The 26,003-nt window shown below is 52.6% G+C and overlaps 1 protein-coding gene across 1 annotated transcript in view; it reads left to right on the top strand.

Moving 5' to 3' along the window:
* Positions 1-3,994: 3,994 nt before the first annotated feature.
* The window catches only part of LOC123096816 (integumentary mucin C.1), a 139,394-nt gene continuing 117,385 nt past the window's right edge, over positions 3,995-26,003 (top strand). The window contains exons 1-4 of the mRNA XM_044518587.1: positions 3,995-4,065; positions 4,171-4,366; positions 8,890-9,004; positions 9,091-9,219. Of these exons, the coding sequence (XP_044374522.1) occupies positions 3,995-4,065; positions 4,171-4,366; positions 8,890-9,004; positions 9,091-9,219 (511 nt within the window). The remainder of the gene's footprint in view (positions 4,066-4,170; positions 4,367-8,889; positions 9,005-9,090; positions 9,220-26,003) is intronic.

Raw genomic sequence — 26,003 nt, 5'->3', positions numbered from 1 at the left:
CCACACTCATTTATTTAGTTAACTCTCGTTTATGTACCCAACAATATTAAATGTTGTTAAACATGGCAAGAGGGGAAGCACAAATAAACCGACTATTTAGGCAAGTTTTAATGAGGCCGGAAATAACAAATAACAATTACGGGAAATCCCCATATGTCATTTAGCAATTTTAAAGCAAGCAACAATTTTAAGCATTTGAAATGTTGTTATCAAGATGCGGATGGCATATGCAAGTTTTATGCAAATTATGAAAATGTTGACATGAGCATATTTTGAAGCATTTGTCACCGTGGTGGAAAGAAAGTGTGCCACGGCAACGAATCCGAATGTGATGCCACGACAACATATCGATTCCGATAGCACATGGTGATACCGGTGCAAAAGGAAGTGTGCGGATGTGCGAAACATGCTAGAGATGGTGGGGTGATCCCGGTAACTAGGTGTCCCACATGACGGTGGCAAGGAAACGAGGAACCTGCAAGGATCAATTCAGACATGGTGCAAACACTGGCATCTCATACAACACATCACAAGCATTTGCCAACGGGCGTTCTTCCGGCGGTTATACCTTCCAAGGGTGCATTCTCGGAGCGGTTCGGGTTCATAGAGGAAGTAGTCGTACACGTTCCTTTCGGATAGGAACTTGATGAATCCGAGTAACTTGGGGTTGACGGTAGTGGTACATCTTGTAGTGGAACTTGGGTGTAGTGGTACACGGTCCGAAAGCGGTTCACGACGATGGTAGTCGAACTTGGTGATCCGAAGGGGTACTTGGCGAATGATGGCCGTCGTGGTACTTGGCAGTTCACGAAGTCGATCTCGGGGGTCTGGGCGTCCTCACCTACTTATGTACTTGGCGTAATCCCCGGAAACTGCGCTTGACAATCCAGCGAGACGACATGGTTCGGGGCAGTCTCAATCTTGATGGTCCTGATGGTCCGAAACGAAGCATCACAAGGGCCTCGGTTGGACAGCAGCAAGGAGGCGATGGTGGTGGTTAGCGACAGGAAGCGGTCACGGGGCTCGGGGTTGCATCTCGACAATCCGATGACAGCAGGGGGTGGAGCTCGGGTGGAGGCAGTGCAGCGGTTGGTGGCGCATGGCCGAGCAGCGGCTGGAAGAAGTGGCCGGCGCTGGCCTTGGCCGCAAAGGTGGTTGCACCCATGGGAGGTAGTCGGAGCGGAAGCAGGGGCGCGAGGAGGCGAAGCAGAGGACGGGGAGGCCGGAGGAGCTGTCTTGCGGGCGGCGGAGTCCGACGAGGACGAGGTCTGGAGCAGGGCGCTGGGGTACACTGCTGTTGTTGGCCGGTGAGAAAGAAAACGGGCGGCGCGATGATGAAGACGGAGGACGACGGGGTTGAGTGGATGCACGCACGGGAGAAGAGGAAGAAGGCGACGACGATGTGGTTGTTACTGTCGCCGGCGGCAGCAAGCATCGGCTCGAGGAAGGCAAGCGAGCACGGCCATGGTCGCGGGTGGCGGAGGCACGCGCTGGAGGTGGAAGGCTATGGCAGAGGAGGGGCGGCGCGGAGCAGTGGCAAGCTGCGGACGGCCGGTTCTCGAGGAGCTCCTCTCCTCGGGCGCTCGGGGGACGGGTGATCTTGCTCCTCTCTCTCCCTGGGTGGCGGCGCAAGGGAGAAGACGAGGGGAAGAGGGTGAGGGGTTCGATCGGGAGGTGAGCGTGGGGGATTGGGCGTTGACGGCGCTGAGGAGCGCGAGGGAGAGATCGAGAGGAGGGGGTCGGCTCCGGCTAGGGTTAGGAGGGCACAGGCTGGTCCTTGGGCCAAATGGCTACGGTGAAGCAGGACGGCCTGGCTGGGCTGTTGCACTACTCCTCTCCCTCTCTCTGAATTTCTCCTTTCAGCAAATAGAGAGAGGCCAAATAGAATTAAGAGAAGAGGCCATGGAGAAGAACAAAATGATGGGACATTTTTGTATGGCTTTATGGAATATTTCCACCCCAACAAAAGTGGTTCCAACAAATTAGTAGAAGTTAATCCCAAACATGTTGACTTGAGCCAAGGAGTTCGAATGGAGGCTAGGCTTTACAAGAGTCCAAAGATGTTGAAAATTACCATGGAGCTTGGGAATAGAATAAAAGAATTAAGGGCAAAGTTTGGGAACGAACTTGAAATAGAAAAGACACAAGATTATTTTGCAAGTGTGTTCTGGTGATTCCAAACTTAATGGAATATTTATTATAGCTCTCTGATAATAGTAGGAAAGTTTTATATGTTATAAAGAGAATTTCACCATGTGAACTTCCCTCGATTTAATTGGATCCGAGATCCATGCAATTTAATTGGTTGATTTTTAAAACGGGTTGCAAGATGACATGATGCAATGCGAATGATGACATGATGCAATGCGAATGATCACATGATGAAAGCAACAAGCAAACAAATCACACGACGAAACTCGGAATCCATGGAAGGCATCTGGAGCGCCGGTCTTGGGGCGTCACACGCAGAAAGAGCCTCCTTCAGAGCGTCGGGAAAAGCAGAAGGATCACAGCCCGACGGCGTGATGAGAAGAGGAGGAAGCAGCGTCGGCATCGAGACCTGTAGGTTGGCGGTGGCAGAAGAGGCCAGGGGCTCCCAAGCCTTCAGAGCCTTAGCAGGCAAGCTGGGGGCGGGCACCTCCGGAGCCGGCTCGGCCATGGAGATCACCTTCTCCTGAGGACGGGCCCCTGAATCTCATGAGGGTGACCCGGCCGTTGAGGCATGGGAGCCGCCCCCGTCCTTCCGTGCCAGGGGTGGCGCAACCGTGGCAGGCTGCTGGGTCCCGATGGCCGTGGCCGCCTCCTTCTTCTTCACCACCGACTTTGACCTGGCAGCCCAGGGGAGAAGCATCAAGAAATAGCGGCAAGGGCAAGAATGAAAGATCAAGACAGAGCACTTACTTGTCTACGGTGGCGTACTCCCTCGGCCTTTTTTGAAGCCCCAAGCCCGAAGACTTCGTGGCCTGGGGTACCGGCGCGCGAGCCCCAGGGACAGATGAGAAGGCGACGATTGGATCCGTGGCAGCACCAGCAGGCTGCGAGGCGGAGGCACTGCCCCGGGTGATTAGCGTTGATATGCTCTTCTTCGAGACCCCAGCCTGCGGCTTCTTCGGGGGAGTGCCCCTGGGCCTCGTGGTGACCCCGGCGAGGCTCGGTGGCTCCGTCACCGGGTGCTCGCCGTCCTCGTCATCATCAAGGAGGGTGTGGACAAGATCTGCTAAGCGAGGAGGAGAAGTCTCCCCCGCCCCTCCCATGTCGCCTCTGAGTCAGACCTCTCCTCCTCGCCGGACTCGCCGGAGGACACCACCACCGGGACCTCGCTGGCATCCGAATGGACAAGTCCGCACTCGTTAAAGACGGGCATGGCGGCGGTGACCTCCACTCCGTCCGGGCGGCAGTACAACGGAAGATGGGTATCAGGCGGGTACCCCTGGTCCTCCCCGACCAGGAAACGGAGGGTCTTGTCCAACTCCTCGTCAGACAAGGAACCCGGGCACAGGCGGAGGTCACCTCCTTCTTCCATGAGCCTCCACAAGGGGCGCGAGCGCGCCTGGAGTAGAGCTAAGCGCTACGACATGAACTCCTTGATGATCATGGCCCCCGTTAGCCTTTCCACGCTCGGGTCGTCCGGCTTCAGGTCGACCGCCATCTTCTCCAACACCTGCTTCGCCCGGGGATTGGCAAGCTTCGCACTAATCCATCCCTCGTGAGGCGTAGGCATCCCCGTCGGCAGTGCCAGCCGAGGGTAGGAGCACTTGGCGTCCATCAGGACCCACTTGTTCCTGAAGGCCTCGACTTTCTTCACGGCTCTTGAGATGGCGTTGATCCCGTTGGCCCCGACGAAGTTGGCGCACCCGGAGCACTGGCCCTCCTTGTTCCGGAGGTAGAAGAAATGGCGAAGCAGCGCCATAGACAACATCACCCCCACAAGTGCCTCGCAGTAAAAGGCAAAGATCGACAAGAGGAGGACGGAGTTGGGATGAAGATGGAGGGCATGGAGATTACAGTGGCTGAGGACAACATAGAAGAAATTAGAGAAGGGGGGACCAGCCCCGCGAAGATGATGTGCCAGAAGAAGGGATAAACAGAACTGCCCGACGCCTCCGGCTCGGCGGAGCCGACCCGAAGCGCAGTCTCTCCTCCCTCATTACTGTCGCCCACCGTCACCAGGAGCGCGGCGGCAAGGTTCTTCTACGAGACCGTGGGCGCGCTCAAGGCGGGCTCGAACCAGGAGGGCGTGCACGCGGCCTTCGCCTTGTCGGACGCCATCGGCTGCAAGCTCGGGGAGGAGTCCCGGCGGATCTGGAGTCTCTCGGGCGACAAGAAGGGGATCTGGAGCAAGACGAAGGAAGGCAATGAAGGCTCTGTAGCGTGCGCCAGCCCTTTTGTCAGGCGAGAATGGTTGCCGAGGCAGCGTGGGAAGCGGAGGCGCCCACGTCCCTTCAATCGCCATGCGTCAATCAAGGCCGCAGTCGGTTGGGGCCCGCGGCGCTCCGCACTTGCCCTTTGGCTTTGCCTTGAAGCCAAGTTCGAGCGCCCCTTGGGCCTGGGGGCTACTGTCGGCGTTCTGGGACCGGGGTGCCCAGACTTGCCTGCCTGCAACCTGAGGCGTGGCTCCACCAATGGCTTGGTACGCCCAACTTTAGCAGCAGCAGCTCAAGACCCTCGTGAGGCGGACGACACCAAGACCTCCCTGGGGGCAGTCTCACTAGGTTGGCTCATGGGGAGCGGAGATATCTATGCAAGGGGCACCTTGCGAGGTTCACGTGACGTGAGCCATGACGACCAAGGCCGGGCGGGCGCCAGCGGGCGGAGTGTACCAGTTTCCTCTTTGGTGCCAAGGAGGCAAGCGCAGGCGCGGAGTCCCGAGGCATCAGACAAAGGTTTCCATAATGGTGCAACAAGACCAAGACCAGCAGGATGGCAGGACGGAGGACATCGCAGAGCCCACAACAGCGTCACCACCAGAGCCTTTGGTAGGCGAAGACCACCTTTTGTCAGGATAGCTTGAACTAGTTGTCCCCCTTCAAACTTGGCCGTTGTGGGATCCCTTCCCACCTAAGATTTGGGAAGAGGACCAAGGCCACTATACATAGGACCTAGCCACCAACGTAGCAAGGGGGGATCATTGAGATCATCCTCTCGCACACCAGCTCATCGAGCCCAAGAACACTTCACCTCCTGGGGCTGTTCATCCACTGTACTAGTTCATCCTCAGCCCCTCGAGGCAATCCACCACACACTGGAGTAGGGTATTACACCGCAAGGTGGCCCGAACCAGTATAAACCCCCGTGTCTCTTGTTCTTTGGGTCCGTCGAGCTAGGCCATGGGTTTGTTGAGCGAGCGAGCTAGGAAGAGAGTGTTCTTCGTGCACACCCAAGAGTTCGAACCTCACAAGGGTTTACCGGAACCCGAAATCCGACAGGCATTTCCGTTTAATAACCCATGTTGTCTGATAATGTGGTCTGCCAAGTTCTCTACCAGAGCGTTTAAATGTTCACCGAGTTCCCGGTAGTCGAAATTAATGATTAGAAACCCATGTCCAGTCGAGTCCAGAACTCCGCGAACATGTCACCGAGTTGACTCTGGGCTCTGCCAAGTTCCCTGGAAACTTGGCCAAAAAGGCGAATGCAGTAGTGTAACAAAGAGTGAAGCAAAATAAAATGTTACTCATTAATAGAGGTCAAGGCAGAATTGTAGCTGTCGGCGCAACAAACACTAGGTCAGTTGCCATACTGTGCACAGGCGCAAGATCAAGATTGAAGCACCAGCTTAAGCCAGAGATTGAAGAACCAACATGCAGCTCAGACGGACCAAGATCAAGCCAGAGGAACAAGATATCGGCAAGAGAAGGGCCTCCCTTGCCGGGTAGGAGAGCCCGGCAAGGGGCGAGTGTCGGTGTCAAAACCGGCGGATCTCGGGTAGGGGGTCCTGAACTGTGCGTCTAAGGTCGATGGTAACAGGAGACAGGGGACACGATGTTTACCCAGGTTCGGGCCCTCTCTATGGAGGTAATACCCTACTTCCTGCTTGATTGATCTTGATGAATATGAGTATTACAAGAGTTGATCTACCACGAGATCGTAATGGCTAAAACCCTAGAAGTCTAGCCTGTATGATTATGATTGCCTCTACGGACTAAACCCTCCAGTTTATATAGACACCGGAGGGGACTAGGGTTCTACAAAGTCAGTTATAGAGAAAGGAATCTTCACATCCAAACGCCAAGCTTGCCATCCACGCTAAGGAGAGTCCCATCCGGACACGGGAGAGAGTCTTCTGTCTTGTATCTTCACGGCCCATCAGTCCGGCCCATGTCCAACAGGTCGGACGCCCGAGGACCCCTTAATCCAGAACTCCCTCAGTAGCCCCTGAATCAGGCTTCAATGACGAGGTGTCCGGCGCGCGGATTGTCTTCGACATTGCAAGGCGGTTTCCTCCTCCGATTACTCCAAAGTATCCTTCGGACATGTCCGGCTCTGCAAAACAAGTACCACACACACCCGCAGAGAGTATAATATTTCACGAGTCCAATCTGCTGACAACTTTTGTAGCGTGACATCACGTCCCTGACCGGTCATTATTTTGAACCCTTTTTGGCCTCCCGCTCCATATTTCGAGATGCGGTTTTATTGGCACGTCTTGTCAAAGTAGAGATCGTGTCCCCTTATTGCGGGATTCTCATCAATATGCGCGTGGGTAACCCAACCGTTCCGTTCGCACGATCCCTTGGAAATAGGTAGGCTTTAAGGCCCATGAGGAGACGTTTGATATTCATCGCCTTTATAAAGGGGCACGGACCCGTCTTTCTCCTCTATGCCTACCTCTTCCTCAACCTTTCCAACCTCAAGTTCCAGCACCCATGTTTCAACTCAATTTCTCCGTGCCTCTTAGCCATGTCCGGACCCAGCCCTCAAGGCCGGTGGGTGGCCTCCTCTGTCATAGAGGAGGATATCACGAAGCTTCGGGCGGCAAGATACCTGACCGCGGAAATCCTCCACAGGCTCCCTGCTAAAGGGTAGATTATTCCTACTCCCAGATCCGGCGAGAGGGTCGTATTCATCTCCCACTTCCTCCGGGGGCTAGGGTTCGCTCTCCACCCCTTCATTCGCGGACTCATGTTCTTTTACGGGCTAGACTTTCATGATCTAGCTCCGGACTCCTTTCTTCACGTCTCAGCATTCATCGTCATGTGCGAGGCCTTTCTCCGCATTCCCCCACACTTCGGCTTATGGCTCAAGACCTTTAATGTGAAGCCGAAGGTAATCGAGGGGAAGCAAGCGGAGTGTGGAGGTGCTCGGTGAGCAAGCTCACCAATACTCCTTGGCCAAAAGGTTCCTTCACGGAAACTTCCAACCTATGGTAGCGGGAGTGATTTTACATCACTGAACCCCGTGGTACCAAGTGGGCAGCTACACCTGCGTTCCGATCTGGCCCTCCACTACGGCTCGCATCATGGATTAATAAGGGGCTGGACTGGGGATCAATTGATGAAGTGCAGACGCTACAAAGCCGCATCCGGAGCCTCGTCGAAAAGGACACCGGCCTGATCAATGTAAGCCATGTAATGCTAGTCCGCCGGGTCCTGCCGTGCCAGCGACGGCCCCTTCGCATGTTAGAGTTCAATCCGGAAGGACCACGGACCCTTCAGCACTTCTTCAGCATGATGCATAGAGGAATGTGGAAGTTATTTTTTGGGACACGAAATCAGTGGCCGGATATCACTGAAGACATCGGCCTTGACTTCAACCATCCGGATACCACGGTAAGCACTCGACTCCCGAACACAGCTCAGTTAAATATCTCATAACAATAATATACTGAGAAAACAATCTTTGAACAGGGCTGGATAAAGAAGGCGGAACGAATTAGGTGTTCGGCCCCTCTTCCCGAAGACCCAGCTGATCCTGTGTTAACAAGGATGCTAGTTCCAGCGCCATATCAAGTGCCGGCAAAGGAGGACAAGGAGGAGAGGAAGAAGTCCAAAGGTGAAAGGCACACCTGACACTATGTAAAGAGAAGGAGAAGCTGACATCCCTTCCCCCTATGGGAAGAAAAGGATGGCCTCCGAAGATTTGGAGGTAAAGGCTCCTAAGCGAGGGAAAATGTCCATGTCAGGTGGTTCGGGCTCGGAAGATGATGTTGTTGTGCAGTTCCTCCGTAAGGACAAGCCCTTAGCCGAATCGTAAGTGAACAAGGGTGTCTTAAACATATCCCGTTCCTTTCCGTTACAAGGGTAACATCTAAAATATATGTTTGCAGTCTGGCACGCAGTCTTCCGCAACAGTCTTCCTCCTCGGGGGATCTTCTTCCGGAGATGATGGAAAGCGAGACGCCCCCACAGACCTTCTCGCCCAATAGGGGCGGACGACTTTGAGGTGTCGTCTTGGAGGATCTCTTCCGATCAGCAAGTGGTGCGAGGCACGATGAAGACCACGCCCGAAGGTGATACTTCGGTAGTCCAGGGTCCGGGGCGTGCGACCCCTTCGGGGATCAACAATAAAGGCCCCGGACTATCCGGTTTACAGCCGGAGACGACTCTAGGGTCGACTGAACATATCCCTTCGAAGGGAGTTCATACTACCGCAGCTGCTTCCAGGGATCCGGAGGTGCCGGTGCAACATGCGTCCATCTCAGAGGAACAACGTACCTTAATGGGTACGGTAGTCAGGAGCATTCTGTCCGCGAGAAGCGGGCTGAATGAAGCCTTCATGAGCCTGCTAAGAGGCTTCGAGGTATGCTATGTAATATCTTCAATTGCACTGTACGTGAAAAATGCACCTGTGTATAGATAGTAGCCCCTGAGACTCTGGTTGGCGTCCAAAGGGAGGCGATCAGAGGATCAAAAAAGAAATGTCCAGGAAATAATCTAATTAACTGAAACACAGGTTGTTACATCCATGGCGACTGCCCATGCTTCAGAGGTTGCAGGTCTGAAGCAGAAACTTGATGCGGCGGATGACGACATCACGCTAATTAACAGGCAGCTCGACGAGGCGCAAGGTATGTTTTGGGGCAGTCAGTATCTGTATCTATAATAACATGAGCACGAAGCTGAGAATTATATACTAAGATATGCATAACTGCAGATAGTGCTGCCGCGGTTGGGACCCTTTGGGTTGAGCACGCCCGGGCCAAGGAGCAAGCCAGGATGAGTAGTGCAGCTGCCGAGAAGGAAGCTGCTGAGTTAAAGGCCGAACAGGCTGCTCGGCGCCAGTGTGAGGAGAGAATAACTACCATGGCGCGCGAGCTAAAGGATGCCATTGTCTGATGTGAATTCCTCGATAAGGATAACAAGGCCAAAACGGCCAATCTCGACAAGGCCTTACAAGAGGCGAGAGAAGCACGGTACGAGTCTAGAGCGGCTCTGGAGGAGATCCGGCAAGCTGGGGAGATAGCGGCTGGTAAGCCCTTCTTACTACAGACTAAATTCGGTGATCCGAAGTATGCCCCACTTAATCAAATGTGGAGTTCTCCAAATGCATTCTTGGATTTGAGGAAGAGTGTCTCTGATGCGGCACAGTTTTACCAAGCGCAAGAAGGACATGCAATGGAGAAGCTTTTCTGGTTGCAATTCAGCATGCCAAGGCGTCCGCTATTGCTGAACGAACAGATGGCCCAATGTGCCGAGCTCCACAAGATATCCGGATCTGCCAAGAAGGACGTTGTGGTCCGGCTGTGGCCGACTGAGCCAATTTCGAATAGTTATTTCGGTTTGGTGCAGCGACTTGTTGATGCGGTGCCGCGTATCGACGCTGTTAAGCGGTCAACGTGCATTGAAGGTGCACGGATGGCCCTTGCCCGCGTCAGGACGTACTGGGCGAAGATGAAGGCCACCGATATTGCAGCAAAGAGCCCACCCGGGGGCAAGGACCATCACACGCCGGAGCATTATTTTGAAGATGCCCTAGAGGGTGCCCGCTTGATAGAGGCTCAGTGCTCGAAGGATATGATATTCGATTGAATCTACTGAAATTGTAGAAACAATATTATGATATATTATAGGCTATGCTTCTTTTTGCCTGAAATTTTTGATTCCTCCTGTGCGGCCATTTTTTGTATAATTTGAAAGTTTGCCAGTCGTCGGCTTCGGCCCCCTCACATATAATATGGGGGTGTTTGGAAAAGCATGTGATCACTTTTGACCCAACGTCTTGGTCCGTGAAGGAGGTGTCAATGCAGCGAACTAGGCAATCAGACTATAGGGCTTTAACACTTTCACTTAGCCATAGGAGTTTGACGGTGGGTCTACGATATAGCCCCTGGTATGTACGCGGTTATCTGAATACGGTGCGTTACATAGGTGACCAGAAGAATGGTCCTTCGTGTAATACGGAGGGAATCACGAAAGATTCTGATAAGTCATCAAGTGGTTGACCAGCTCTCGCCGCATCATGACAGTCAGTTTTCGGCTTTCTCTACTGAGGCGCTTGACCAGATGAACCGGAAACGCAATCGCAGTAGTTCTCCCTTTACTACCTTAGCCAATAGGACGGAATGTAAGGTAGTAAGCACAGGAGCCGGGCAACCCAACAATTGACCAAAGACATGATTCGGAGCTGATGCATATAAGGCCAAACTCGTGACGCTGAAGTGTGCTATAAAGCTGTTCGGACTTGTCGGCAACTCATATGTTGCCATATCGAGCCCCTAGCAATTTGTGCCGAGGTGCGTGCGTGGAACAACCGAAGAAGCAAAATTCAGTTTTTAGAAAAGACAAATACTGAATACGGACTATGTTCACTTTAATCTGATTGATACGTCAAACGCGATCTTGCAGATTATAACGCCGCTACACGGGATATTTAACATGCCGGGGATCGCAGGCTGAGGAAAAAGGCACTTTACAAGTTTGGTCTACAAAAAATCATTTGGACCTCCTGTCGCACATCTGCGCTGCCTTGCCTTGGCGAAAGGACTCCTTGGAAGGAATAGCCTTTGGTTATCTATACGAAGCCGAACTCAGAAAGAGTCCATAAGATGACTAGGCTTTGAGTCACCTGTTGTCGTGGAATTGTCACGGCAGATGTCCTCGAGCTAGGACTTAGTCGTGGAGCCATCGCTACTAGGAAGCTTAAAGGGGTTAAGCGGGACAAGGAATACGAGGGTTTATGCTGGTTCGGCCCCTTACGGTGAAGATAAAAGCCTACGTCCAGTTTGCGGTGGTATTGATTAGGGTTTCGATGACCAGGGAGCTTAACTGCTATGCCTGGCTTTCGTCGAGGTTGTTCTTGTCCCTAAACCGCTGCCGGGTCGTCCCTTTATATAGGGAGGCTGGCGCCCAGCAGCTCTCAGAGTCCTGGCCGGCTCATAAGAGTGTCCGGCTCGGACTCTTAACTATTCTTGCCTTACACTACAAGTTCTACCATAATAATGATTGTAACTACGGGCCTTAAGCCATATCCGGGTCTTAAGCCCATCTCTGGCCCATCGTCTTCAAGCTTGGCTCCGGGCTTCTGGCAACGACCATATGAGTAACCCGGCCCATCCTGGTGGGTGACTCTAAGGTCTATATCCTCAACATTAGGCCCCAGATTGATTTGAGCCGGCTCATGTCAATCTTCAATCCCTTCGACAGAAAATCGCCAGCTTACAATTGTGTGAAGACCATAACCCGGCGTGACGTCATCCTCTGGACTCCGGATAATCCGCTGTGACGTCATCTTCCATTAAGCCCGTTTTTTACTCCGCCAGATCCGCAACGGATCTTTACATTTACTGTCATCCCGAAAATCGAGCCGTCTCGTGAGGAGATAACCACGCCGTGGTCTCCTTGATTCTCGCGCCCACTTATGAGCTCTCCCTTATAAATAGGCCGGCCCGACGGGCTTTCAGCCACTTCTCTCTTCTTCGTCTTCTTCCTCGTGCCACTGCTCCCCTGCTCAAGCTCTGCTGCTGCCGCCGCCGCGGGTCTTCTCGTCGTCACCAACTCAGGCCGCTGCATCACCCTGATTTGACCAGAGAAACGCGACGACCTCCGCGACTCACCAGCCCCTGTAAGTTTCTTCTTCCCTGTAGAACAGATCTGCAATAGGGTTCGAGTAGTTCATCCGTGTTCCTCGTAGTTCATCGCGGGCCTTAGTAGATTTGATTTGTACTGCCTCCTTTTGATCTTAGACCTGCATAGAACTATTGCGGTGACTGTTTAGCACCCATTTTACATGCAAGCAGCCCTCTTTTTACTGCATAAGAGCCTTGTTCGAGCCCAAGAACTCCCTCGCTTCTGTTTCTAGGTCTAGAAACGTTTCTTTCGCCCGACCATTTTGATCCGAAATAGTTACTGCAAAGTGTGAAACCTGTTTTACCACACTTAGTAAAAAACTGCAACCATTGAATCACGGCGGTTTACATTTCCAGCTTAAAGAAACCACACGCCATAGAACCTTCCGGGTTAAAGAAAATCATGCTCCGTAGAATCCTCCGGCTTAGCTGTGATAAGGCCGTAGACAATCAAATTATTCTGAATACCCCTGCGGCTTAAATAACCCGCTGTACTTAGGTATATACCATTAGTCCCCTTCATAAGCCGCCACCTTGACTTTGAGCTGTAGATTTCCTCCGGCTTATAATTAATCCGGACGTTTTCCTTTTTGTCATAGACTGCCGACTTTCACCATGCCTCCCAAAGCTCCCAAAGCCTCCATCACTTGCAACTGGATGAGGTCCAATGTCACCAGTGAGACACTAGCAGATTTTGTTAAGTCTGGATATCTGCCCAAGAAGGACGTCATGTCCTACCGTGCCCCCGACCCGTCAGAAGAGAGACCACAGCCAAAGGACGGGGAGGTAGTGATTTTTGCGGATCACATGAGCCGGGGCTTCGCACCGCCCGGGTCAAAGTTTTTTAGAGACGTTCTAAACTTCTTCGACTTGCAGCCTCAGGACATAGGACCCAACTCAGTGTCCAACATCTGCAACTTCCAAGTATTCTGCGAGGTTTACCTTGGAGAAGAACCTAGTCTGCTGCTCTTTAGAGAGCTTTTTTACTTCAACCGTCAGAATGAGTGCGCCAATGGGCCAAGTCTGGAGTTAGGTGGCATCTCCATCCAGCGGCGTAGGGACTGCCTCTTCCATTACGCAGGGCCGCCCAGCCATCCCAAGGACTGGAATCTGACGTGGTTTTACTGCCAAGACACGTCGCCGGCTGACGAGAGTCCGTTGCCCGGCTTTCGCCCCTCGCGCCTGGAGCCGACTCACCCACTGTCAGATAAGCTGACTCAAGCGGAGCGCCAACCTCTGCTCCCCACCATCAACAAGATCAAGGCTCTCCTGGGCAATGGTCTGAATGGAATCGATCTGGTCCGGGTCTGGATATCGTGGCGGGTGATCCCATTGAGCCGCCGCCCCGGCTTAATGTGCGAGTACACGGGCCGAAAGGATGACCCTCAGAGACAAAGCCGCAATGATCTTCCTGAAGACGTTGTGGAAGATATGACCAAGGCTCTTATGAACGAGAGCCTGGCAGACTGCGGGAGGACCGGGTTAGCCCCCTTCTGCAAGACCAACCCAGCCCCAGCGATAAGCCGCTGACTTTAACATTTTACCTTCTTCTGCATATAACTTTCATCTGAACCGTTTTAAGAATTCATCATTGTATTTTTCAGGCTGATGACAAGTTCTGGCGGGTCAGGTATGACCATGACACCGCCAAAAAGGCCAGAAAGGCGAAGAAAACCGCCAAGAAAGCCGCTCCCCGTAAGAAGGGAAGTAGGCCCACTGCTTCGGAGCTGTTGCAGCTGAGTGACAGCTCCGAGTCTGAGGTAATTCCTAAACCTGTAAGCTCTTGTTATACTTGTTGCTTTAGTTCTGTCCGCCTTATCAATGTTGTTTATCAATAGGAGGACACCGGAGCCAGTAACCCGGTGGTTGAAGAGGTAACAATACTTTCCTCCGACTCGGAGCCCTTGCCACGGCTGAAAACCCGAAGAGTAACCCGGAAATTAAGCTTTTCCCATCCTTTAGCTTACCAAGATCCTCAATTTATTTTGAAGCGACAGGTTCATGAAAGCCGGCGGCATACCCGAACCAACAAGGACGCTGACCTCTCCTCCAGGTTACCTGATGCATCAAGGAAACGCCAGACCGAGGTGACCACAAAATTGTACCCTTTTCATCCTTTTGCGGGTGTTATACGCAAACCGCTTAATTCCTTTGATTCAAATTATCAGGAGACTTCCCCTTCTTCCGGCGATTCTATGCAGTCGAATCTGCCAACTTTCAAGACCGTGCCCGGGTAATGATAACCATCTCATGTTGTTCTGATCTTTGCTCATACTTTTTGTACTAACCTTTGTTATTCTTTCAGTGCCCAGGCAAAGCTCACCAAGAGGGCGAAGAAAACCAAGTCGGCCGGAGAGCCGGATTTGCCTAAACCGGAGGTGACGGTTCAAGAACCGCCAGCTGCCTCCGCCCTCGAAGCCACCGCTCCAATCGACAAGGCACCTGTAGAAGCTTCTGCTGACCCGGAGGCCTCCGGCTCGGCTCAGCCAACAAATGACCCGGACGTGGAAATCACCCGGACGGAATTCGTTGAGCCGGGGAGGCCTACGACACTGGCCAAGTGCTCTGCCAAGGGGGAAGTACTGCAGCCCCACCGGGTCAGTCTGGATCTAACTGACTATGCCAACCTGAGCATCGGAGAGCTTGTCTCCGGCTACATCAACCAAGTGCACAAGAGCCGGGACGCAGAGGTTGCCATGGTGACCCAGATCCAGCAGAAATCTGAGGTATTATCTCCTGTCCTCTTACTTACTGCCTAGTTACTTTTACCATGCTAGCCCTTAAGTCAACAACTTATGATTGAATATGTTGTAAACTGAAGTTCCGGTTTTACCAATTAAACCGGTAATTTGTAGATAAGAGCCTTCGATACACATTAGCCCCCAAGTGCCAGGTGTCTTGGCTTTAGAAAACACTTGGGACTTATCTTCCGGCTTGCTTCCATGAACCAGAAATTGGTAAATAGAAACGTTGAACATGCATTAGCTCCCAAGTGCCAAGTGTCTTTGCTTGGAAAACACTTGGGACTTTAAATTTGTATAGCAACTGTGCATGTCATAACCCGGACATTTATACAGGCTACTGGCAAGAAACTTGAGGCTGACCTCGCTGACCTCAAGAACCGGCTGAAGATGCAAGAGATGGAGACCCGGAAGGCAAATGCCAAGTTCGTGTCCAGCATCGCCTCACAAGAGAAGCTGAAGACAGAGTTTGACGTTGAACGAAAAGCGTGGGCCAAAGAAAAGGCCGCATTGGTGAACCAGGCTGATCAGGCAGAGAGGGCCCTGTCAGAGAAGACGGCCGAACTCTCCGGCTTAAAGCGCCAAGTGTCTCAAATGGTTGCTGCAATCTTTGGTAAGTCATCCGCCGGCTTTTATTCAGTTTAAAATTTTAATGCCTCATAACTCACCCTGGTCGGCGGCTTGTCCTGCTCTATGAAACAGGTTCCAGAAGTGCCAACCTCCACCAGAGTGTGGTAACCAAGCTAAAGGCCATGTACACCCTGGTGGAGCAACTCTACACCGGGTCACAACGTGCCTTAGCTGTGGTAGCCTTATCCAACGAGGTGCCGACTCACTTGGCGGAGGTTCTTCGCCGGCTCGCCGTCCTCCCGCAACGTATCCAAGAGCTGCGACGGGCCTCTGCAAGATCCGGAGCGATCGCCGCGCTGAGCCGGGCCAAGGCTTTCCTGCCGGAGCTGGACCCGGCAGACATCGCCCTCGGCTATCCAAGTCTGAAGGAGGATGGCACGGCTTTCGACCAAAAAGACTTCGCCGCCTGCGTGAAGATCGTGCGCCCGGTGGTGACTCTTATTGGAAACGACACGGATCTGACCAAGTACCAGCCGGGTTATAATGCGGAAAATCAGAGGATTCCAACCCCTCGCTATGAAGCTCTGAGTTTAATTCCGCCGGCTCGTCAGCACACCTTTGCCCTGGAGATTGACCCGGCCGGGTTAATTGACGAGGAAGCCCAATTCGAAGCGCTGAGCGGCATCGACTGGAAGTCGTCGACCTTCCAGACCTTGGGGACAGCCGGAGGAGAAGGAAGAGATGAGCCGGAGACTTCCACCCAGCAAGCATCTTAACTTCTGCAGCCGGTTTACCAAACAATGCTCCACCCTTTTGGACTCGATGAGTCTTGTAATAGAGTAGGTGCAACAGTTTATCTTTGCCGTGCCATCGTGCACATATTGAATGCTGAAGTCTATTGAAGTTGTCTCTTTGATATTTCTCCGGGTCATTCATTCTCCTTAGTCTCCAATAATTGCCTTGAACTATCCTACATAGAAGGACAAATCACAAGTCTCTGGGCGGCTTACCGCGCTGAGAATCATCGGTTTTAGACATATAACCCGGATATGAATCAAAAAGATTGACCCTTAGTCATGTCTTTAATATAGCCGTGATAACACACTTAGCGGCCTGCCAGCGCATTTCCGGTTTAGATAACCCGGGTAATAAGGGTGGTACCTTAACTCCGGTGTATCTGTTTTAATGACACCTATTGTGCTGAACCAACACTAGAAATCAAAATTTAACCCGGCCAAGCGAGACCTAGCTGTACACACTTTGACATAATCAGAGAAATCTTGTGATAAAGCAGAAGAACTTGGGGGCTTCTGGTTCGAATTCGACCAGAGACCCGGCCCAAAGGGGTTAAGCTAAGATTCGGATACGATCATATAGCCCCTAGTGGGTGTGGCGATGCCAATCAAGAGGGTACCGACAGCTATGTTCTCTTTGGTTCGAATACGACCCATGTTTGAACAGGAAGCCCCCAAGTGATTTTAAGAATTGTTTAACGACGCTGATTCGAATACGATCCACGTCGGTTCTCAAAGGGGTTAAACTATGATTCAAATATGATCAGAGAAAACCTCCCAATGAGCTCGGCACTTTGCCAATCAAATGGGTATCGACAGCTATGTTCTCCTTGGTTCGAATACGACCCATGTTTGAACAGGAAGCTCCCAAGTGACCTTATTACCTGCGGCTAGATTCGAATACGATCATGAGCCGGATCCTCCTTCAAGTTACCATGTTGATCTTGCAAAGAAAACACATGCACATTTGGAGGAGAAAAAGGACAGCGCTCCTGCTTTATTGCTTTATCATAATATATACATGGCTGAGAGAAAAATGTACATTATGAAAGCCGGTGGCTCAAGTGTAGTAAGGCCGAAGCTGAGCTATGTTCCACGGCCGACGGGTCTCTTCCTCCGACTTACGTGAATCTTTGTTCTCCCGGACGTCAATGAGGTAATACGACCCGTTGTGCAAGTTCTTGCTGACCACAAAGGGCCCTTCCCAAGGCGGGGATAGTTTGTGCGTATCAGTTTGATCTTGGATAAGCCGGAGCACGAGATCCCCTTCCCGAAAGACCCGGGATTTAACCCGGCGGCTATGATAATGGCGCAGGTCTTGTTGGTAAATCGCTGAACGGGCTGCTGCCACATCACGTTGTTCGTCCAGCAAGTCAAGAGCATCTTGGCGCGCCTGCTCATTATCCGCCTCAACATAAGCCGCCACTCGCGGTGAGTCATGACGGATGTCACTGGGGAGGACTGCTTCTGCCCCGTAAACCATGAAGAAAGGTGTAAAACCTGTAGACCTGTTAGGAGTAGTGTTGATGCTCCATAACATGGAGGGCAACTCCTCCACCCAACAACCCGGCGTCCATTGCAAAGGGACCAAAAGCCGGGGCTTGATGCCCTTCAGATTCTCCTGATTAGCTCTCTCAGCTTGACCATTGGATTGAGGATGAGCTACTGAGGAAACATCAAGTCGGATATGCTCTCGTTGACAAAATTCTTCCATGGCGCCTTTGGAGAGATTGGTGCCATTGTCAGTGATAATACTATGCGGAAAACCAAAGCGAAAGATCACCTTTTTCATAAACTGAACCGCCGTGGCTGCATCACACTTGCTAAAGGGCTCCGCTTCGACCCACTTGGTAAACTTGTCAACTGCCACCAAAAGGTGGGTCTTCTTATCCTTGGACCTTTTGAAAGGCCCAACCATATCAAGCCCCCAGACCGCAAAGGGCCAAGTAATTGGGATCATCCTCAGCTCTTGAGCCCGTATGTGAGCCCGTCGCGAGAACCTTTGGCAACCATCACACTTACGGACCAAGTCCTCTGCATCAGCATGAGCCGTCAACCAATAGAAACCATGACGAAAAGCTTTGGCCACAAGAGACTTTGAGCCGGCGTGATGGCCACAATCCCCTTCATGAATCTCACGCAAGATTTCTTGACCTTCCTCAGGGGAAACACAACGCTGAAACGCTCCCGTCACACTGTGGTGATGCAATTCACCATTGATAACAATCATTGACTTAGCCCGCCGGGTTATTTGCCTGGCCAAGGTTTCATCCTCGGGCAACTCGCCCCGGGTCATGTAAGCCAGATACGGCATTGTCCAGTCTGGTATGATATGGAGAGCCGCCACCAGTCGTGCCTCCGGGTCAGGGACAGCCAAGTCTTCCTCTGTAGGCAACTTAACAGAAGGGCTATATAGGACGTCCAGGAAAGTGTTAGGCGGCACCGGCTTTCGCTGAGAGCCCAGCCAGCTTAAAGCATCTGCCGCCTCGTTCTTCCTGCGGTCGATGTGTTCCACATGGTAACCCTAAAAATGCCCAGCAATGGCATCAACCTCGCGGCGATAAGCCGCCATGAGAGGGTCCTTGGAATCCCACTTCCCTGATACTTGTTGAGCCACCAAGTCTGAGTCGCCGAAGCACCTTACCCGGCTTAAGCTCATCTCTTTAGCCATCCGAAGACCATGGAGCAAGGCCTCGTACTCAGCCGCGTTGTTAGTACAAGGAAACAGCAACTGTAGCACATAATGGAACTTGTCACCTTTAGGAGAAGCTAACACGACTCCGGCCCCCGAGCCCTCCAACTGCCTGGACCCATCAAAGTAAATAGTCCAATATGTGTTATCCGGCTTCTGCTCGGGCACCTGTGACTCTGTCCAATCATTGATGAAATCCACCAAGGCCTGAGATTTAACAGCAGTGCGTGGCACGTATTTGAGACCATGAGGTCCAAGTTCTATAGCCCACTTAGCAATTCTCCCTGTGGCCTCTCTGTTTTGAATGATATCACCAAGAGGGGCAGAACTGACGATAGTGATGGGATGACCCTGAAAATAATGCTTAAGTTTCCGGCTCGCCATGAACACACCATACACAAGCTTCTGCCAATGCGGGTACCACTGCTTGGACTCAATGAGCACCTCGCTGACATAATAAACCGGCCGCTGAATCGGATGCTCCTTACCCTCCTCCTTGCGCTCCACCACAATAGCCACACTGACGGCTCGTGTGTTCGCCGCTACATATAATAATAAGGGCTCCTTATCAAACGGAGCAGCAAGGACTGGAGGCTCTGCCAGCTGCTTCTTCAAATCCTCGAAGGCAGTATTAGCTGCATCATTCCAGACAAAGTTATCAGTCTTTTTCATCAACTGATATAATGGCATGGCCTTCTCACCCAGACGGCTTATAAACCGGCTTAATGCAGCGATGCGACCCGCCAAGCGCTGAACGTCATTTATACACGCCGGCTTAGCCAGGGAGGTGATGGCCTTGATCTTCTCTGGGTTAGCTTCAATGCCTCTGTCAGAAACCAAAAAACCCAAGAGTTTGCCTGCAGGAACACCAAAGACACACTTGGTTGGGTTAAGCATCATCTTGTAGACCCGGAGATTATCAAAGGTTTCTCTCAAATCATCTATCAGGGTTTCCTCCTTTATGGACTTAACCACAATATCGTCCACATAGGCGTGAACATTTCGCCCAATCTGTTTATGAAGACAGTTCTGCACGCAACGCTGATAAGTCGCCTGTGCACACTTGAGTCCAAAGGGCATGGACACATAGCAGAAGGCTCCAAAGGGAGTGATGAACGCCGTCTTCTCCTGGTCCTTAACCGCCATTTTAATCTGATGATATCCAGAATAAGCGTCCAGAAAACTTAAACGCGCACAACCGGCCGTAGCATCAATAATTTGATCAATACGGGGAAGGGCAAAAGGATCAGCCGGACACACCTTGTTCAAGTCCGTGTAGTCTACACACATCCGCCAAGTGTCGTTCTTCTTGAGTACGAGCACCGGGTTAGCTAACCACTCTAGGTGGAAGACTTCAACAATAAACCCGGCCACCAAGAGCCGGGCCACCTCTTCACCAATGGCTTTCCGCCTCTCTTCATTAAACCGCCGAAGGAACTATCTGACCGGCTTAAATTTCGGATCAACATTGAGAGTGTGCTCAGCGAGTTCCCTAGGTACACCTAGCATGTCAGAAGGTTTCCATGCGAAGATGTCCCTATTCTCACGGATGAACTCGATGAGCGCGCCTTCCTATTTCGGATCCAGATTTGCACTGATGCTAAACTGCTGAGATGAATCTCCTGGGACAAAATCAACGAGCTTAGTTTCATCAGCTGATTTAAATTTCATCGCCGGCTCATTTTCCGTAGTCGGCTTTTTCAGAGAGGTCATATCTGTTGGGTCAACATTGTCTTTGTAAAACTTCAACTCCTCCGTTGCACAAACAGATTCTGCATAAGCTGCATCGCCTTCCTCACATTCCAAGGCCACCTTCCGGCTGCCGTGAACCGTAATGGTCCCATTGTGACCTGGCATCTTGAGCTGTAAGTACACATAACACGACCGTGCCATGAACTTGGCGTAAGCCGGCCGTCCAAATATAGCATGGTACGGGCTCCTTATCTTGACCACCTCAAAGGTCAATTTCTCCACCCTGTAGTTGCTCTCATCTCCAAAGGCCACTTCCAATTCAATCTTGCCGACTGGATAAGCCGACTTACCCGGTACCACACCGTGGAAAATAGTGTTGGACTGGCTGAGGTTTTATCAATCAACCCCATATGACGGAAAGTCTCATAATAGAGGATGTTGATGCTGCTGCCTCCATCCATGAGCACTTTAGTGAACTTATATCCTCCTACCTGAGGAGCCACTACCAAGGCCAAGTGACCCGGATTATCCACCCGGGGAGGGTGATCCTCCCTACTCCACACTATGGGCTGTTCAGACCACCGCAAGTAGCGCGGAACCGCCGGCTCGACGGCATTTACTGCCCTCTTATGAAGCTTCTGATCTCGTTTACACAGACTGGTGGTAAACACATGATACTGTCCACCGCTAAGCTGCTTTGGATTGGTCTGATAACCTCCCTGCTGCTGCTGATGACCCTGGCCAGACTGCTGATTAAAGCCCCCTTGACCGTTCTGAGGATTAGAATTTGAGCCGCCGCCCGGGCCATGAAAACCGCCGGCGCCCGAGCCGCCGCCCGGGCCATTGTAGTTCTTAAAGGCCTTCATGATTGCACAATCCTTCCATAGATGAGTCGCCGGCTTCTCTCTAGAGCCATGCCTTGGACAAGGCTCATTCAACAGCTGCTCTAGTGTCGGTCCTGACCCGCCGCCTCGGGGAGGGGGCCTCCCCTTGCGTCGCTGGTTATTGCCTTGTGCGCTGGCGTTGGCTACAAACTCTAGGCTGCCATCTGCCTTGCGCTTGCCTCCTCCTTGGTTCCCCGGGTTATGCTGAGGACCCTTGCCATTGCCATTCTTCTTTCCCTTCCCTGTCCTTTCATCATCTGAAGGGGGATCCTTGGTACCATCAGAATCGGCGTACTTGACAAGAGCCGCCATTAGTGTACCCATGTCACTCCAGTCGCGCTTAAGCCGCCCGAGTTTCATCTTCAGGGGCACAAAACGACAATTTTTCTCCAGCATTAAGATTGCTGAGCCGGCATCTATCTTGTCTGACGAGTGTATGATCTCTTTAACCCGGCGAACCCAATGTGTCGTAGACTCACCCTCCTGCTGCTTACAGTTAGTCAAATCCACAATTGACATGGACTGCCTACAGGTACCTTTGAAGTTTTGGATGAAACGGGCTTTCAGCTCAGTCCAAGACCCAATGGAATTTGGTGGTAGCCCCTTTAACCAAGTGCGGGCAGTCCCATCCAACATCATGGTGAAGTACTTGGCCATTGCTGCCTCACTGACCTCCAGTAGCTCCATGGCCATCTCATAACTCTCAATCCAGGCTGCGGGTTGTAAGTCAGCCGTGTAGTTGGGCACCTTCCTAGGGCCTTTGAAGTCCTTGGGTAAACGTTCATTGCGGATAGCCGGCACTAAACAGGGGACACCTCCCGTCCTGGTAGGGATACCCACGTCGACGGAAGTCGTCGGATAAGCCGGGGGGGGGGGGGTCTGGTAAGCCGTCAATTGAGGCACCTGTTCTGCCTCTTGCCGCGCTCTGTCTTGGTCCGCTGCGTGATAGGCTCCGTTATAAACCGGGCCGTGGCCAGGGGGCGGGTCATGGCGTCGGACGTTGCTTGAGCCGGTCGCTGAGACCATGTGCCTGCTGTAACTCGGGCTCCGGCCCGGACGAGGGGTCGAGTGGATCCTATCCCGGCTGTAGGAGTACGCCTCTTGCTGCGCCAGTGCTGTCGGAAGGAGTTCCCTGACCCGCCGGGTTTCAATAGCCGTCGGAGAGTCGCCGTCAACTGGGAGAGCCGCCAGCCGTGCTGCCGCAGCAACCATGTTCTCCAGCGGGTTATTATAATGACCCGGGGGTGTTGGCACATACTGAGGTGTGGCAGGGGGCACCTGGGGAGGCCCCATCACTCGTGGCTGAATAGGGGGCCCAGACCCGGGCGCTATGACCCCTGGCGGGTTACTAGACCCTGCACCTGGCGTGCTGAAGAGGTTGCGTGGATCGTAAACCGGCGGGAGCCGAGATTGGGTCTTTTGATACCTCCTTCTCATGACCTCATTGGACGCGTTCTGATCCATCATGAGTTGGAAGGACTGCGCCAGGATCAACTGAGTTTGGGCATCTAGGGCCGCCCTCTCCGCAGCCATCCTGATCCCTTCCGCTGCGAGGTCCTCCTTAGCTTTCACTAGATCCAATTTTAACTGTGTCATCTCCGCATCATGCTGAGCTTGATCCGCCGGGTCAACCGTGGCGGTTAACAGGGCCGTCATCTTGTCCGTGAGATCCATCAGTACCTGAGCCGGAGAAGGCACCGGGTTTCCTACTCCAGCCGCGGGGTTCTGAACAGGCTGTGCACCGGCCATAAAGATTCCCACCCGGCTTGGCGGCTCAAATAGGTCCGGAATACTGTCACCATCGGAACAACCCATGAGCCTACCATCTTGAAGTTGATACAACGAGTTTGACTCACCGGCGGCTGACTCGCCGTCAGAGCCGGCGGCCGTCTCATCACCAGATCCAGATCGATCAGAGAGTCCTCCGTGGATACACCCCACAAAAGCATGCCTTAAGGCAGGTCGGGCCCGGGCGGGTCGTGCGCGCTGAGCCACCTCGATGAGATCGGTGCAGAGATCCGGCTCAGGGCCCGGCTCACCAACCTTGCCGATGAAAACATGAATTCCGCCGAAGGGGACCCGGTACCCGTACTCAATTGAGCCGGCGTCGGGGCCCCAGTCTGCATCGTCGATGTAAAGTTTGCCGCGACGACTCTTGGTCATCCGGCCCACAGCGTATCCCTTGAGCCCTTCGAAGCTGCCCTTCAAGAACTCAAATCCACCGTGCGCTGGCCCCACGGTGGGCGCCAACTGTCGTGGAATTGTCACGGCAGATGTCCTCGAGCTAGGACTTAGTCGTGGAGCCATCGCTACTAGGAAGCTTGAAGGGGTTAAGCGGGGCAAGGAATACGAGGGTTTATACTGGTTCGGCCCCTTACGGTGAAGGTAAAAGCCTACGTCCAGTTTGCGGTGGTATTGATTAGGGTTTCGATGACCAGGGAGCTTAACTGCTATGCCTGGCTTTCGTCGAGGTTGTTCTTGTCCCTAAACCGCTGCCGGGTCGTCCCTTTAATAGGGAGGCTGGTGCCCAGCAGCTCTCAGAGTCCCGGCCGGCTCATAAGAGTGTCCGGCTCGGACTCTTAACTATTCTTGCCTTACACTACAAGTTCTACCATAATAATGATTGTAACTACGGGCCTTAAGCCATATCCGGGTCTTAAGCCCATCTCTGGCCCATCGTCTTCAAGCTTGGCTCCGGGCTTCTGGCAACGACCATATGAGTAACCCGGCCCATCCTGGCGGGTGACTCTAAGGTCTATATCCTCAACACCTGTGGTAAAATAAAAAAATAGTTAGAAAAAGGAAAAAAGCTATGGGAGTGCGAACTACATTGTAGGCCTGTCCGTATTGTGCCTCCGCCGATGACCAGGGTATTTTAAGTGCATAATTATGTATGCGCGGTACAAACTTCATGGGTATATGAGGCGAACGACGGAGGCCGAACTGCTAATCCAGCTCTGAGATTGGTCGGTCCTATTTAATAGAGACCGGCGGCTTGATGGCCGATGAGATACGCGGCTTGATGAGGCCGCTTTGTACTTCGGCTGCAGTAGCCGTAGTATGCTCCTCTGTACGGAGGGAGCGTTCCGTATTTCCGTTTATCATGATGACGCCGCGTGGACCGGGCATCTTAAGCGTTACATAGGCGTAGTGTGGGACCGGATTAAAATGAGCAAAAGTGGTACGCCCGAGCAGTGCATGGTAGCTACTGCGGAACGGGACAATATCGAAGGTCAAGCCTTCGCTTCGAAAGTTGTTCGGCGAACCGAAAACGACTTCCAATGTCACTATGAAGAAGAGACATTTGTGACATTTTGGGCTGAACGAAAATCTTTTCTGTCATACTTATGACACTTCTATGACAATAATTGTGACAAAACACGGTATCATCATAGATGTGGCGGGGTCCTAATTCTATGACAAAAAATCATGACAGAAAATTGGCTTTTCTTCTTGGGCGGGCCGGAGACGCAGCTGCATGACATTCTTTGGGCCGTCCATGACGGAAAAAACCGTGGTAGAAGCGAGGGCGAGGAAAATATTGGGGTGTTCCCGGTTACGGTGGGTGGTCGGGGCCGAGCGATGCGCGTTTCTCTCGTACATGCACACGCGTGGGTGCGAGGCGTTGGGCTCTAACTGAACCGAGTGATTGCACTGCAGGCTACACATTACTGAACCCGAGCGATCGATCGATGGCTGATAACTGAACCCGATCGAGCGATTCCTTCGCTACTGCTGCTAACTGAAGCCGATCGATGCTGCCTCTGGATGAACAGTGAGCGTTGCTGGGGGGGTTTGGATGAACAGTCCCCGGTGGGGGTGGATGAACAAGACCCCGTGGTGTTGCCTCTGGATGAACAGTGAGCGTTGCTAGGGGGTTTGGATGAACAGTTCCCGGTGGGGGCGGATTAACAGGACCCCGATTGTTCGAGCCGGTTGGGGCTGGATGAACATGTAACACCCAGGATGTAACTTTCCATATGTGTAACTCCAACTCTTGCCATTTTCGGCTATGTGTTATGATATTCCCTTCGTGGTTGGGTTTTGTCTCTCGTTTTGCATTTTGTTCATGTCATGCATATCATATCATGTCATCATGCGCATCTCATTTGCATACGTGTTCGTCTCTTGCATCCGAGCATTTTCCGCGTTGTCCGTTTTGCGATCCGGCACTCCCACCTTCTCCGGCGCACCCCTCTTGTTTCTTTTCATGAGCGGGTGTTAAATGTTCTCGGAATGGACCGAGGATTGCCAAGTGGCCTTGGTATACCACCGGTAGACCACCTGTCAAGTTCCGTTCCATTTGGAGGTCGTTTGGTGCTCCAACGGTTAACCGGGTAACCGCAAAGTCCTTTTGTGTGTTGCAGCAAAACCCCCCTCCAAACAGCCCAAAAACCCACCTAAGTCCCCTCCATGCTCTAGTTCGTTCGATCACAATCGTGTGGGCGAAAACCGCACTCCATTTGGAGTCTCCTAGCTCCCTCTACCTATAACAACACCTCCCTCTCCGAAATATTCGCGGTGCAAACCCTAGTCCCTTCCACCCCGCGCCGCCGGACACGTCCGCCGCCGGCCGGACGAAACCCGCCGCCGCCCGCAGCCAACCGCCGCCTGCCACATGGCGCCCGT

This window comes from Triticum aestivum, chromosome 4D (assembly GCF_018294505.1).
Source record: "Triticum aestivum cultivar Chinese Spring chromosome 4D, IWGSC CS RefSeq v2.1, whole genome shotgun sequence".
Lineage (NCBI taxonomy): Eukaryota > Viridiplantae > Streptophyta > Magnoliopsida > Poales > Poaceae > Triticum > Triticum aestivum.
Note: the sequence above shows the minus strand (reverse complement) of the source record. Positions and strands in the feature narration are given on the sequence as shown.